This window comes from Apis cerana, linkage group LG9 (assembly GCF_029169275.1).
Source record: "Apis cerana isolate GH-2021 linkage group LG9, AcerK_1.0, whole genome shotgun sequence".
Taxonomy (NCBI): domain Eukaryota; kingdom Metazoa; phylum Arthropoda; class Insecta; order Hymenoptera; family Apidae; genus Apis; species Apis cerana.
Window position 1 is genome coordinate 5882435 of NC_083860.1, and position 15011 is coordinate 5897445.

At 18.9% G+C, this 15011-nt stretch overlaps 2 protein-coding genes across 6 annotated transcripts; one reads left to right on the forward strand and one right to left on the reverse strand.

The window, feature by feature from the left end:
• Positions 1-653: 653 nt before the first annotated feature.
• LOC108003909 (xanthine dehydrogenase) lies at positions 654-11792 on the reverse strand. 5 transcript variants are annotated; one of them, XM_062079152.1, is made up of 25 exons: positions 11590-11792; positions 10274-10415; positions 9618-9675; positions 8360-8456; positions 7895-8130; positions 7005-7249; positions 6667-6808; positions 6387-6554; positions 6178-6254; positions 5872-6078; positions 5606-5790; positions 5413-5526; positions 5146-5269; positions 4732-5028; positions 4467-4589; positions 3987-4342; positions 3700-3874; positions 3424-3615; positions 3198-3343; positions 2753-2930; positions 2155-2283; positions 1733-1975; positions 1313-1567; positions 1071-1238; positions 654-967 (listed from the first exon to the last, which is right to left on the reverse strand). In XM_062079152.1, exons 2-25 carry the CDS (start codon positions 10382-10384, stop codon positions 923-925), a joined length of 4071 nt encoding a protein of 1356 aa, XP_061935136.1. In that variant the 5' UTR covers positions 10385-10415; positions 11590-11792; the 3' UTR covers positions 654-922. The 5 variants fall into 5 exon arrangements, with proteins under 5 accessions (XP_061935136.1, XP_061935137.1, XP_061935138.1 ...); XM_062079153.1 differs by lacking the exon at positions 11590-11792 and adding an exon at positions 10974-11043; XM_062079154.1 differs by lacking the exon at positions 11590-11792 and having other exon boundaries at positions 8360-8464; positions 10274-10353.
• A 1522-nt stretch (positions 11793-13314) lies between these two features.
• Positions 13315-15010, forward strand: LOC108003921 (anamorsin homolog). Its single transcript, XM_017066512.3, has 5 exons — positions 13315-13599; positions 13686-13996; positions 14089-14236; positions 14471-14583; positions 14656-15010. Exons 1-5 carry the CDS (start codon positions 13449-13451, stop codon positions 14764-14766), a joined length of 834 nt encoding a protein of 277 aa, XP_016922001.1. The 5' UTR covers positions 13315-13448; the 3' UTR covers positions 14767-15010.
• The last annotated feature ends 1 nt before the right edge of the window (position 15011 follows it).

The following is a 15011-nucleotide window of genomic DNA, read 5'->3' on the forward strand; positions in this document are numbered from 1 at the left end:
TCATATGCATTTAACTTTCACTAATTAATTTTTTTTTTTTGCAAATAGCGAATCTCGAGCCTAAATTTCAATTTCAATTTTTGAAAAAAAAAAAACAAGAAATCTGATAAATTGTTATGAAGAGAGCTGGAACGAAAGATTATTTTTTGGATTTTATTTTGATTTTATTTTCAATGGGAAATCATTTTTATTATTATTTTATCATTATGTTTTAAAATATATAATAATAATAATAGTTATATATTCCGGCCATTGTATAATTATATAATTATTATAAACTTAAAAAATAATTTTTAATTCATTTTATTACCAATTTTTAATTATTATCATTATATTCCAATTTAATTTAAAAAAAATTAATAAAATCTCATTTAATTTTTATAAGTGCTCTATTTAATATTCAAGAGATTTTTAATTCTTATCTTTGTTTTTTAATTCTTATCTTATCTATTTGAGTTAAATTTTTCGCTTATACTTTAGATGTTTTGTTTACATATTTTTATTTTTTTTTAATAAAAAATACATATGAGATGAATGCAAGAACATCATTTAAGAAATTGCGGCAAAAATATTAGATTAAAAAAATTTTTAATCTTATGTTAATTATTTATGAATATTAGTATATTAGTATATATAAATAAAATCAATAGAAATTTGAAACAAAATTTTGAAAAGTCTTTTATTTTCAACAAATTCAAAATATTTTTTCAAACAATTATATTTATTTTTTAGAATCAATATTCTATATACACTAAATATACAAAAATTATTCAATCTAATTATAAATCTGAGCATATATTTTTTAAAATATGTTTTTTGTCATTAATCATGAGTAAGTAAGAGAACAATAAGTATCTTATTTACTCTATTTTAGCTATGCCCATAAATAAAGATATTTGTTTTTTATTTCATTATAATATTTCTATGGAACAATATTCCATTGATGTTGTAAATTTGGTTCTGCAATCTGTAGCCAAGATAATTAAAGAATTATAATTATAAATTAAAGAATATACATAATATAATATAATTTTTTCATAAAATCCTTTTATATTAAACATTTATTTTACCTTTGATGTAAAATCATCAATGCATGCTAAACGAATACGAGCTGCAGTTGCAGGTGCATCTAATTGAAAGTAATTTTTAAGATTATAGTCTGTGCGAGCAGATTTAATAGCTTCTTTTATTGCAAAAAATATAGAGGATGCAAGAAACAGTGGAGGTTCTCCTACAGCCTAAAAAAAAAAATAAAATAAAATAATTAAAAAAATGAACAAAATAATGATTTTTTAATTTTTTTTAAGATTACCTTGGACGAATAAACAGCTCTAGGATTTGAGGCACCTTTTAGTAAGGATACATTAAATATTTCTGGAATATCTGCAAAACCAGGTATTTTATATGCACCTGGACCTCTAGTCGCAATAGCTCCATTTCTTAAATATACCATTTCTTCCAATGTGAATAAACCATATCCTTGCATAAAAGCTCCTTCAATTTGTCCAATATCAATCGCAGGATTTAGACTTTCACCTAAATCCATTACAATATCAGTTTGTAATACCTATACATAAATATTATTATTTAATAATTTATATTATAATCTAAATCTAAATTTAAAGTCTATATTTATATCTAAAATTATGATTATTAATCATGAAAATAATTTTAAAATAAATATTTGTATAAATATTATAAAATATTAACTAGATATATTTTTTATATTTACTTGATGATCTCCAGTCAAACAATCGATTTCTACTTCTGAACATGCAACGCCATACGTAAAATAATTGAATACATTTCCCGTATTAGTTTCAAATGAATATTGTATGTCGGGAGTTTTGTAAAAACCAGTAGCAGAAAGGCTAATTCTTTCCAAATAAGCTGTTGTCACCCATTCTTCCCATGTACCATTAGGATTTTTATCTATCACTGGTTTTAGACGTTCCATAATTTTATTACAAGCATTCTGAAATTTTAGTAAGATTTAAAATGAATATTTAATTTAATACGCATTAATCATTTGCTACTAAAATTTAATTTAATAATAAAAAGAAAAATAATATTAAAACAGTGATACAAAAATTTTTATATACATAACATTAACTAAGAGGATATAGATGAATAAAAAAAAATATTTTTACATACCATGATGGCCATACCATTTAAATCTGAAGAAGCACTAGCTGCTGTTGCAGATGTATTTGGTACTTTATCAGTAGCTGTTTCCATTATGTGTATTTTATCAGGTTTTATTTTTAATGATCTACTTGCTACCTAAATATTAAAAAAGAAAAAAAGAAAAGTAATATAACAAGTACTTCTTATTTATAATATTTATAATAGTTATAGTTATTATAATATTTATTGCAGATTATTCTAATTTATATAGTACATAGTATAGCATACAGTAAAATTGTATTACTTCTGATATTAAAAATAATTCTAAAAAATTATATTTAGAAAATAAATTTTCAGATTTAAAAAATGTATTTTCAATTTTAGTAATCATAAATAACAATTCGAAAATTTTTTTTGATAGATCATGTTTTAAATATGATATACTTTAATGATTAATATAAATAAAATATAATAAAAGTAAAGACAGAAAGTAAAATTTATAATTATTACGTTTCGAAATTTATAATTATAATTATAATAAAAAATTTATAGTTACATTACAGAAATTAAAGTTAAAAAATAGGTGAAATTAATTAAAATAGAAAAATAAATTAATTTATATTACTTGTATCATTTTTGTATGTAAACCTTGTCCCATTTCAACACCACCATGACTAATTAATACAGAACCATCTGTATAGACATGTACAAGCGCTCCTGCTTGATTTAGAAAGGCTATAGAGAAAGAAATACCAAATTTTGTTGGGACTATTGCCAATCCTTTTTTCTTGTATCTATTTTCTCTGTTAGAATAGTGGTTTATTAAAATCAATACCAAAAATAGGTTCATACAAAAATTTTTATATCATTGAAATTTTACAACATAACTATACTATAAATAATTAATAAATAAAAATTATTAATTTAAAAATTTTTTAATTTACTTAAGAAAATTATAAAATGCGAAAAAAATATTAAAAAATTTAAAAAAAATGAAAAGAATAAAATAAAATAAAAATATTAGTAAAAATAAAATAAAAAAAAAATAATATAATAATGTTTAAATATACCTGTTATATTTTTGAACTTGTAAAAGACGTTCATTATAATTTGAAGATAAAATACACTCTTTCCAGCAACGTTGTATTGTACAATTAAAGAGCTTCTGATTATAATGAGTTGTATCTTCTTCTTTATATAAATTCAATTCTGCAATCTATTAGAAATTATGCATATATTGATTATAAATATTATAATTTTATATGATTAATTTTATGATATGATTGTAATTTTGACCTCAACAGGATTTTTATTTAAATATTCTGCAATATGCCTTATCATTGTTTCAGCTAAAAACATTCCTTGCGGACCTCCAAAACCACGAAATGCCGTACTTGACGGTATATTAGTTTTACATATAAAACCATATACATCAGACACTGGTATCTTATAAGAATTTTCAAAATGGAACATAGCCCGTTCTAATACCTTAAAATTAATTCAAAATATAAAATTTAATATCTAAAAAATAAAACATTTAATAATAGAAATTAATAAAGAAATTCAACATACTGCAGGAGATAAGTCATAAGAATAACCTGCATTATTATAGATATAAACTTGTGCTCCTTTGATTAAACCAGAATCATCAAATCCAACTTTATATTTTAACAAAAATGGATGTCTTGCTCCAGACATCATAATATCTTCATCTCTATCAAGCATGCAACGTACTGGTTTTCTTAATCTGCAAAAATAAATTAAACATCAAAATCTTTAGATAATCTAATTTCATTTCATTTTATTTCATAGTTTTTATTTTTTATTTTTTTTTTCTTTTTGCATACAAAGATATTTACTTATAAGCAGCAAAAACAACTGGTAAAGCAAGTACTGCTGAACGAGATTCTTTCCCTCCAAAACCACCACCTAATCTTTTTGTTCTGACCACAATTTTATTAGCATGGATATTTAAAAGATGTGAAATAAATTTCTGAAGCTCTGTGGGATGTTGTGTTGAACAAAATATTTCTAATTCATCTTCTTCTTTTGGAATTGCCAAAGTTGCATTTGTTTCAAGATAAAAATGCTCTTGTGCTCCTGTTCGAACTTCTCCTTTAAGAATATGTTGTGATTCAATAAAAGCCTTTTCTATGTCTCCATTATTTATATGTTTTGGTGTTTGATTGAAAAAGGAACGATGTTTAATAGCATCCTATAATTAAACCAAAAATAATTTTTAAATTAAAAAATATATTAACTTAATTATTTAAAAATTTATTTAAAAATAAAAATTAAATTTAAAAAAATTTTTTAAAAATTAAAAATTTTTATTATACCTCTATAGAAATAATTATTGGTTCTAAATTTTCATATTCAATTTCAACCATTCTAGCTGCTTTCTGTGCAATGGTTTGATTAATAGCTACAATTGCTCCAATTACTTGACCATGACTTGTCACCTTATAAACAAATATATATTTATTTTTTTTTTACTATTATTTTTATTATTTACTATACAATTTAATAGTTCAATTATAATAAGTTATAAAATACTTCTTTTAGTATTTAAATATATTTTTTTCAAATAAATTTTAAAATCACCTTTTCCGATACAAAAATTTCTTCGTCTTTAAATATGGGACCAAACCATCGCTGTTTTTCAGGTATATCCTTTGCACTATAAAAAACAATTACACCTTCTATCAACAATGCTTTAGTTGCATCGATTTTCAAAATCTTTGCATGAGCTCTGGTTGATAAAACTACAGCTAAATATAGTTCGTCGACAAACTTGGGCATATCATCGCAATATATTGCTTCTCCAGTTGCTTGTTTATATGCACTAGCATGAACAATTGATCTTCCAACTAAATCATTTGCTTCCTGATCTTTTTGAACCTAATACATTAATATTAAAAAAAATAAACTTAAACATAAAAATTAAAGAATTAAAAATTATACATTTTCAAAAAAAATTCTATAAAATAATTTATACATTGAAATAAGCACAAATACCACTTGATAATATTGTGAACTTTTTAATTTTTTGGTATGGAATCCTTCTGTTGCACTTTCAACTTCTTTTGGCAAAAATATTTGAAATTTTTTAGCTATATGCAAAAATCCTTTAAAGAATAGACTGTAAAATATTAAAATTATAATAATTATTAAAAATTATTCTATTAAAATAATAATTTTCACATTTTTTCACAAAAAATTTAAATAAATTTTTAATATATTAAAAATTTTTAAATATAAATTTTTAAAATATTAATAATGTACCTTAAACTCAACGATCTACGATACTTGACCATTCCGCCCGGTACATTATCTGATAAAGGTAATTCATTCAATAATGAATCATAAATAGTTTCTAAAAGATCTTTATCCCATTTCCTAAAAAAAAATATATATTAATATTTTTTCTGTAATATAATTCAAAATTAAATATATGTATTGTACAATTTTATAAAACCTTCCAATCATAATATTACAAGTTTTTCTTGCTAAAACCGTCGTTGGAGCCATACCACCAAAAGCTAAATATGCTTTATTAACGATATTACTTTCTGGCTCAAAGAATACATTTAATGCCATATTAACAATAGCAATATCATCATCTCGTCTTCTTGCTTGTTTAAAAGCAACAAAATATTGATTCTAAAAAATAAAATATTAATTAAAAAAATATAATATTATTTACGAATAAATAATAAATTTATTTTATCAAATTTTGTTTACTTTTTCAGAAAATGGTATTTGTATCGAAAGTAAAATTTCTTCTGATGAAATAACATTTTGCCGATAACCTTTAAAAAAAGTGTGATCCATTGGAATAAGTCTATTTCCATTTTTCAAGCTTGAAACATTTAACTTTACTCCAGCTGCCATAAAAATTGGATTCAGATCTGATATAGGACTTCCCGTCATTATATTTCCACCAACAGCCTATAGAAAATTAAGAAAATAGTTAACACAAAAATTATCATATAACAAAAAAATTTTTTTTTCAAAAATTAAAAATTTTTTTACTAATAGATTACTTACAGCCACATTTCTGATTTGTTTTCCAGCAAAATAGTAAAGCATATTAACTATTTCATTAAAAATTCTCGTTTGATATTCTATAATAATAATAAAAAAATAAAATTTATTTAGAAATCTAATGACAAATAAAACTTTATTATTAATTTAATATTTTAATAATTTAATAATTTAATAACTAATTTTATAATATAAAATATATGCCTAAGTACCAGGTTTTATAGCAATTTGATTTTTTAAGGATTTTTCCATTTCAACAAGTGTAACACTAGCACCTATATTCAATACTTTTGAATATTCTTCGATAGTATGCATTTCTTTGATTAAAGTAGGCTGTATAAGAACTGGATAAGATAGATACTTAAATTTAACTTCAACCCCTAAAAATATATATAATAAATATTTTTATGTTATATTTTTATGTTATTTAATTCTATTATTGAATTAATAGATATGTAAATTGAAATAATTTATTAGATGATTAAATTTTACCTATCTCTGTATTTCCTACAACAATTTTTGCATTCGGATATTGATTTTTTAAATATAATAATTCAGTAAGTGTTTTTGGTCTATACCAAGTAACATTTTTCCCTTCTATTATTAAGTAGTCTTCATCTAAATGTGAAGAAATCTAAAAAAAATTTATTTAATCTATTAAAATAAAATGTTATATTTCATTAATAAAAAAAATAATAAATGATATAAAATCTTACACACATGGATTTATTTATATCACTCGCGTTTTAATAATTTTCTCTTATCACAAAAAGATATTGAATTAATTTTTTATGATTATGTTAAATAGATAAAATTTTGTTAATACTTACATGTAATTTAGGAGGAAATATTATTTCCTGAGAAGGATCATATGAACAAAATTCTTTTGAATCAAAAACTTCTGTGGGTTCTACTATTGGTATTTTTTTACAACAATTTTCTCCCATAGAACATTCTCCATTTGTTAAAGATTTTTCTTTATCTTTTGATATTAATTGCATAATTTCCCATTCTTCCGTAAAAGTTTTATAAGCTTCTATGATTGGACGGTATCCAGTACATCTGCATAAATTTCCTACAAATAGATCAATCAAGCTAATAATAATAAAATAATAAATTTCTTGAAAAAGAAAAAAAATTATCAGACAAATTTTTTTTTCTTAATTATTCATTTTTAAATTTCTGAATTTAGTAGTAAAATATTTTATAAAAAAAATAATAAATATTATTTACTTAAATAATTAATAAATAATTAATCAACTATGTAATATATAAAAACCATAAAAAATCATAAAATTTCAATAATTCAATAATTCAAGAATAATGAACATTTAAAAAAATTATTTATTATTTTAGTTTTTGATTTGCTATTTAGAAAATTATAAAAATATAGAATTTTTAGTAAAAAAAGAATGAAATCGATGAAAATTATTGAAAATTGAATAAGAATGTAAATTCGTCGTAATATTCGTGTAAAATATTTAATCTTTTAAAAAATTTCTTAAATTTAAAATTATTCACAACATTGTTTATTCCTTTAAATAAAAAGAATCATAAGAAAGATGTATTTTCAATTATTGAAATAAAACTGAAATAAAACTAAAAACAATTCAATTTAATTAATACAACTGATAAAATTCCTTAATTGAAATTGTATATACATAAATATTGTTACATTCTGCATATAGCAATATAATTGCAAAAATGATTGTAATATTACCTTGAAAAGCTATTTCAAGATCTTTCATATTTGGTTTAGGAGTAGTACGTAGTAAAGCATACATAGACATTATAATTCCCGGTGTGCAAAAACCACATTGTGATCCATGTGCTTTTGCTATTCGTTCTTGGACCGGATGCAGTGTCGTTTTAACACTTCCAATACCTTCAATGGTAGTTATTGCTAAACCATGCATGGCACAAACCAGTGTTAAACATGCATTCACTGCTAGATGTCTATTTAAATTGAACAATTAAAGAAAATTATACTATTTTTTATTAGACAGAATGATTTATTATTTTTTAATTTTGAATTTTTGAATAATTTCTTAAAATCCAATTTTTAAAGAGAAAAAAGTTCTTTATTAAAATTTTAATATTTATTCATGATTTTAAAATACTATAATTATTATTTTTTATTTATTACAATATAAATCTAAAATAAAGATAATATTAAAAAGGATACGTAATAATTCCTGTTGTACGATCCAATTTTGATATCATTACAGTGCATGCTCCACAACCACCTTCTGCACAGCCTAATTTTGTACCAGTTAAACGTACTATTATTCTAGTTAGGAAAATCTTCTTAGGAAAAATATATATATATTTTTCTGTATTTATGAGTCTATGATCTATTTATTTTTTTATATTGTGTACTTTCTATATTTCTTTTTGATTTATAATAAAAAATTTATATTTTTTTATTTTTTTGTTATACCATATAATATCAGATATTCTAAATATTTACTTTTATATTAATTTCTATATATAAAATTGATGTTTGATATTAAAAACTATTATATTAAAAATAAAAAAAATTTGTAATATTTATTTTTATCTTACTGATAGATGAAAAAAATTATTAAAATAAAAATTATATTTAAATAATTATAAAATTATAATAATTATAAAAATAATTTCTAAAATAATTATTATCAATTAAAAAAATATGATAAATATTATAAATATTATAATAACTAAATATTATAAATAACTAAATAATAATGTAAAATAAAAAGTATATGCAATAATTAAATATTTTTATTAAAACATGTTTTACTTAATTATATGTTACAATTTATCATATAAAAATATTTGAAATAGAAATGGAAATTAAAATCTTTATTTTCGCAATATTTTTTTCGTAATATTTTAATTTCTTAAAAATAAGATTTATTATTATTGTTATAAAATTTTTAAAATATAATGTCCCAAAAATCTGAAAATATCTTAACTGGAGACTGAAAAAATTTAAACAATTTTTTCCTAAAACAATTTAGTATTTTGTTTTGCAAAATTTTTTGTTTCGAGTTTGTTAACGAATTATTAATAAAAAACATTGGTGTATATATATATATTATAACATATATCAATATATATTAGTTATATATAATGTAATATTGTAAATATTTGTTTTTGTGTCTTATACGATATTTGTTGAATAATAATATAATGATTAAAAATAATGCATCGTGAAGTCACAATGGTTATAAATAACTAACAATAAAAATAAAATAAACTTTAACTGATAAAGTGTTATTGATAAAGATATAATTTACTTAATATTTTATTATTATAAACTTAAAATTATGAATCTATTGTAATCTCATGAAATAGAAATCTAAAATTTCTGTGGTATTCAACATGTTAATATATAAATATTTAATATATGCATATTTATATATATATATATTAATTTTGTTAAAATGAAAAAAGGATACGCTTATTTCTTAAATACCATAATAAAGTCCATTCTGGATTAACACTATTATCAATCACCTATAACAGCATCAATACTTATAGATATTTGTGAAAACTAATTTAAATAATTAATAATTGTATTTTTTTTAATTTTTTCTTTTGTAAAAATTGTTTAATAATAATTTTAAAAAATAAAAATATTATGGTATAAACAATTATGTAATTATAAATATATATATATATATATAGAATAAATACTATTTGAATAAAATTTATTAAAAAATTTTAATAAATGAACAACTTTAAAAAGAAATTTAAAAAAAATAAGAATAAAATAAATGAAATAAGTAAATAGTAAAGTAATGTAAAATATATACAAGTTACTAATTTTTTTAAGAGTTAATATTTTTGAAAAATAAAAATTTAATTTTAATAATTTATGATTATATTTTATTTTAAGTACAAAATATCTTTTAACTATTCTTAAAATAAAAAATAATATATATATACAGATATAGTTTTTTTTCTACAGTACATTTTTTCTACACGCATGCATAAATTTGAATATATTATATAATAAATAATATGTATAACAATATATTAACAATAATATAATATAATAAATATAATAAATATATAATAAATATAATAAATATAATAAATATAATAAACATACCTCTTTACCATTAACATAAAACACTAAAGTATGTGATATCCTGTCAAGTTTCTCTTCATTATTTAATATGACAGGTTTAGATTGATTAATAATTCCATCATCATGAACCATTTTTATTGATTATTATAAATATCAGCAATCCCTATAAAAGAAATTTTTTAAATTATCTACTTATTATTACAATATAGTAATATTTTTGTATATTTATAATTGTGATAATGAAGAAAAAATATTTTATGAAATTTTTTTTTTATTTCAATATTATATATATACATAATATAATATTTTAATTTATAAATCAAATTCTTAATTTATATTTTTATATAATTATATATAAATCTGTATTTAACATAAAGCAATAATCTTTTCTTAATGATTATCTAATGTTATTACAACTTATTTGATAAACAAGATTTTAATTTTTATTATCAATATTTTTATTATCAATAATAACGATATAAAAATACTTTTAAACAAAACTTATTTTTTATTAGTAGTACACATATTTTTTTTGCAAAATTACCATATACTGATTTCTAAATATCTTTATTATAAATTACAAATAGTATTACAATAGTAATATATATATATATATATATTATTTATTTATATATATATATATAATATATATATATAATAATATATATATTATTTATATATATTATTTATAAAAATGATAAAATTATTTTTAGGTACTTACATATATAATAATATTTATAATATTGCAGATGAATATCTAAAATATATAATGCTTTTGCAATATCTATTGCTTAAGTGAATAATGATAAGAATGACCTATGCTTCCCAAGAAGTCTTTAGTAAATAATAAAAAAAAGAATAATAAAAATAAAAAACTAACATAAAAATTCTATAAAAAATATATATAATTCTATAAATTTTATAAAAAGTAAAAATTCTATAAAAAGTATATGTATCTAAATAAAAAACAAATTAAAAATTGCTTTCTTCTTGATATCTTTTAAGTTATAAATTTTACATTTTATTTTATTTGTTCTTAGTATATATAATTTGAATAATTGTTTTATTTATGTTAAAAAAAAAAAAGAAACAATATTTTTAGCAAAAATAAATTTTACACAAAATATAATTTTCGAAAATATTAGGAACATATTATATATTATATTTAATTTAATTTAGTGTATAAAAAATATGAAATGCATACGTGAATGAGTAATTAAATATTTATTATTATTAAATAAATAAATAAAGAAATAAAATAATAAATTAATTTTGAATTTTATAAAATAGAAATAAATTAAAAGTTATGCAAAATAATTATAGAATAAAAAACTTACCTTTCTTGAGTTGAAATTTTTAACTCAAAAATTCGTGTAGAACTGTTTGAATAACAATGAATGACACCATTAGGTTATCAAGTAAGATATTTTCTGTATTATGTTTTATCAAGAAGTCACATTAATAAAGCGAATGAAGTAATTTGTCTCTACTACGTCTCTTTTATTCCTTACTCTCCCTTCTCTTGCAATGATGATTATTAAAATCGTACATATTTGAAGAAACATACTTCGTTAAACAAAATTTTATTGTAATTATAATATTGTATAAATATTAAATATATTATTTCAATAATTTAAATTATATTATGCAATTAAATACAATAAAAATTAATTAAAAAATTATTCATAGAAACATATTAATTTAAATAAATATCAAAATATTTATTAAGCAGATCAAAAGCATTAAAAGATATTGTGTAATTAATAAAATTAGTATATAAATAAATAATACGAAATATTTGTAACAGAATCATTCATTTTTTACTGATGTAATATTAATTAAATAAATTATATATATCTTTTATTTATTTTTATATTTTTATATTAAATAATATTATTTATATTAAATAAATATTATAAATAAATATAAATAAATATTATAAATTTTAACGTTTAAATTAAATCTTTGAAATTTTTTTAAATTGCCGAATAAATACAATAATATTATATTGTATTTTTTTTTAAGTCTAATGATTATTATGTAAAATATATTATTAATAATATTACAAAATAAGTTCTTAAAAAAAGTAATGATTTAAAAAAATTAAAATAATACAGTATATTATTTTAATTTTTATTGATTCATGTATCATTCTATTACATCATGAAAATATAATTTTTATTATAATTTTGATAAAATTTATATATTTATTACATATATGTACATTTTATTATAATATTATAAATAAAGTAACTATTTTTTATTAAAATAATTTTAATCTTTACCTTAATCATTATGATTTAGAAATATCAATAATAAATATTATAGATCATGAAATCTTTTTCAAAAATTTTTGAAGAATAAAAATATAAAAAAATATATAATTTAACTTTCTTAAATTTATTTAATTTGAAAATAATCTGATATAATAAAATTCAAGAATAAGAAATAAGAAATTTAATTTAGAATTCGATCTAATGTCTAGATATTTACACAAGATAATATACTATGTCATATATAAATATATATATAGATAAATAAATTAACTAATTCTTAATCAGTTTTTTCAGAAGATAGTGAAAATAATAATATTATTATTGTGAGTAATTAACTAAAATATTAATCAATTAATAATACTTTTATATAATCATAAACATAATATTTATATTTGTATTTATTTATATGTTTTTATGTTTTTTGTTCATATATATATATATACACATATATATCTTATTCATATAACAATAAATTAAATAAATTCTATTTAACAATATTTAAAATTTTTTATTAATAAATTCTATTTAAAAATATAAAATATAAAAAATATTTATTAAATAAATTATTAGAAATTTTTAAATAAATAAGAACGTTTAAGAATTGACATGTCATAATCAAATCAGAAACTAATGATAATGATGTCATTGATTTAATTATTTGATATTATAATATAATTATTAATATTATAATTATAATTTTAATTTCGATTTATTTTTATAATCTTTTTTTTTATTTTAATTTTATATTCAAATGAAAAAATTAATTTATGAATTTCATAATAGATAGTGCTAGAATCGCAGATATTGATCTTTACAAACTTTCATATCTATATTTCATTAGATCATGCAATCAGCTGATTAGCGTTAGACTTAAACAAATATTATATTATAAATTTCTCAAAAATTTTTTTGTACTGAACATGACTTTTTTCAAAGAAAATAACAATGTTTTGATAATTCTAGATAGTGATATTTCTAATGATGACATCGTAGATTTTATCAGTGCAATTCAAAAACGTCTCAATCATGCAGAACAACTTTCAATTGTGTCAACGAAAGAATTGAAAAAATGTAAGTACATAAATATTTTTAAATATGTTTATATTAATTTTATGTAAAAGTTATTTTTTTCATTAATTTTTTTGTTTTTTTTTCAGGTATCAATTCTTCTATTTATGATGTAATTATTTTTATTTTTAAATTATCGTATGCAAATATTAAAATATTTCTAGAAGAATCTTTACGAATGTTAAAACCAGAAGGTATATTAATTATTTATGAATCATACCAACAACAGGAAAATGTATATCCTATTTTTGATGAAAGAGTATCTAATTTGAAATTGAGTGGTTTTAAAGTAAAAGCGCAAGAATCTTTAGATACAAAACAGTTAAAAAATCTTTTACTAAATATATACAATAATATTGATAATATTTTTGAAATAGTAGCAGAAAAACCTTCATTTGAGGTAAATTATATTTTTTTTTATAAATTTTTTCACAATTTAATATTGTTTTATTTAGATAGTTTTTATATTTATTATATTCCCAATTTATATAGATTGGTTCTAGTGTAACACTTAATTTTGGAGAAAAAAAATCTTCTAATATATGGAAATTAGATAGTGCTGTTGATGAAGAATTAATTAATGAAGATGATCTTTTAGATGAAAATGATATTGTCAAACCTATAATTAATAGTTTACGAGGTAAGTTAAATTCTAAATAAAAAATATTCTATATATATATATATTATAGTTAAAAATTATTATGTTTAAATATAATTTTAAATAAATATTTTAAATAAACAAATCTTTTAATAAACATAATTTTATTATTTGTTAATTTTTAGTCAAATTTAAATTTTATTTAAATTTTATTCACTCTTAAATTTTCCAGAAAAATATTTGTAAAAAATTATTAATTATTATAATTTCTCTTAGTATGTAGTACAACAGGTAAACGAAAAGCTTGCAAAGATTGCACTTGTGGCTTAGCTGAAGAATTAAGTGGAAAAACTGCAAAAGAAGGAACTGTAAAATCTTCATGTGGAAATGTATGTAATTTATATTTTTTTTCTTTATCTTAAAAAAAATTTAAATAAAAATAACATATATTTCTTTTTTAGTGCTATCTTGGTGATGCTTTTCGATGTGCTAGTTGTCCTTATCTTGGTATGCCTGCATTTAAACCTGGTGAAAAAGTAGTTTTACCTGAAAGTCAATTAAAAGCAGATTAATGAAATATTTGTGAGTTATATATATTCTATTTTTATAATCATTTTTTGCATGTAATTATTTTAATAACAATTTTTAATGTTGTTAATTCATATTATTTTCACATTACTATTTCTATTATCATTTTTATTTAATGTAGGATCTTTTCTTTTATTTATTTTCATAAAAAATGAAAAAGTAGTATAATATACATAAAAAAATTTAATGTAGTTTAAAAGTTGTGCAATAAAAATATAAAAAGATATAT

Bases quoted from the DNA above. Each gene is read 5' to 3' on its own strand.
- LOC108003909 (XM_062079152.1), bottom strand. From the start codon at position 10,384: ATGGTTCATGATGATGGAATTATTAATCAATCTAAACCTGTCATATTA. The intron at 6,255-6,386 runs GTACTTAGGCAT...TTATTATTATAG, and splicing joins TCAAATTGCTATAAAACCTG to AATATCAAACGAGAATTTTT. The intron at 6,079-6,177 runs GTAAGTAATCTA...AATTTTCTATAG, and splicing joins AACAAATCAGAAATGTGGCT to GCTGTTGGTGGAAATATAAT.
- LOC108003921 (XM_017066512.3), top strand. From the start codon at position 13,449: ATGACTTTTTTCAAAGAAAATAACAATGTTTTGATAATTCTAGATAGT. The intron at 13,600-13,685 runs GTAAGTACATAA...TTTTTTTTTCAG, and splicing joins AACGAAAGAATTGAAAAAAT to GTATCAATTCTTCTATTTAT. The intron at 14,237-14,470 runs GTAAGTTAAATT...AATTTCTCTTAG, and splicing joins TATAATTAATAGTTTACGAG to TATGTAGTACAACAGGTAAA.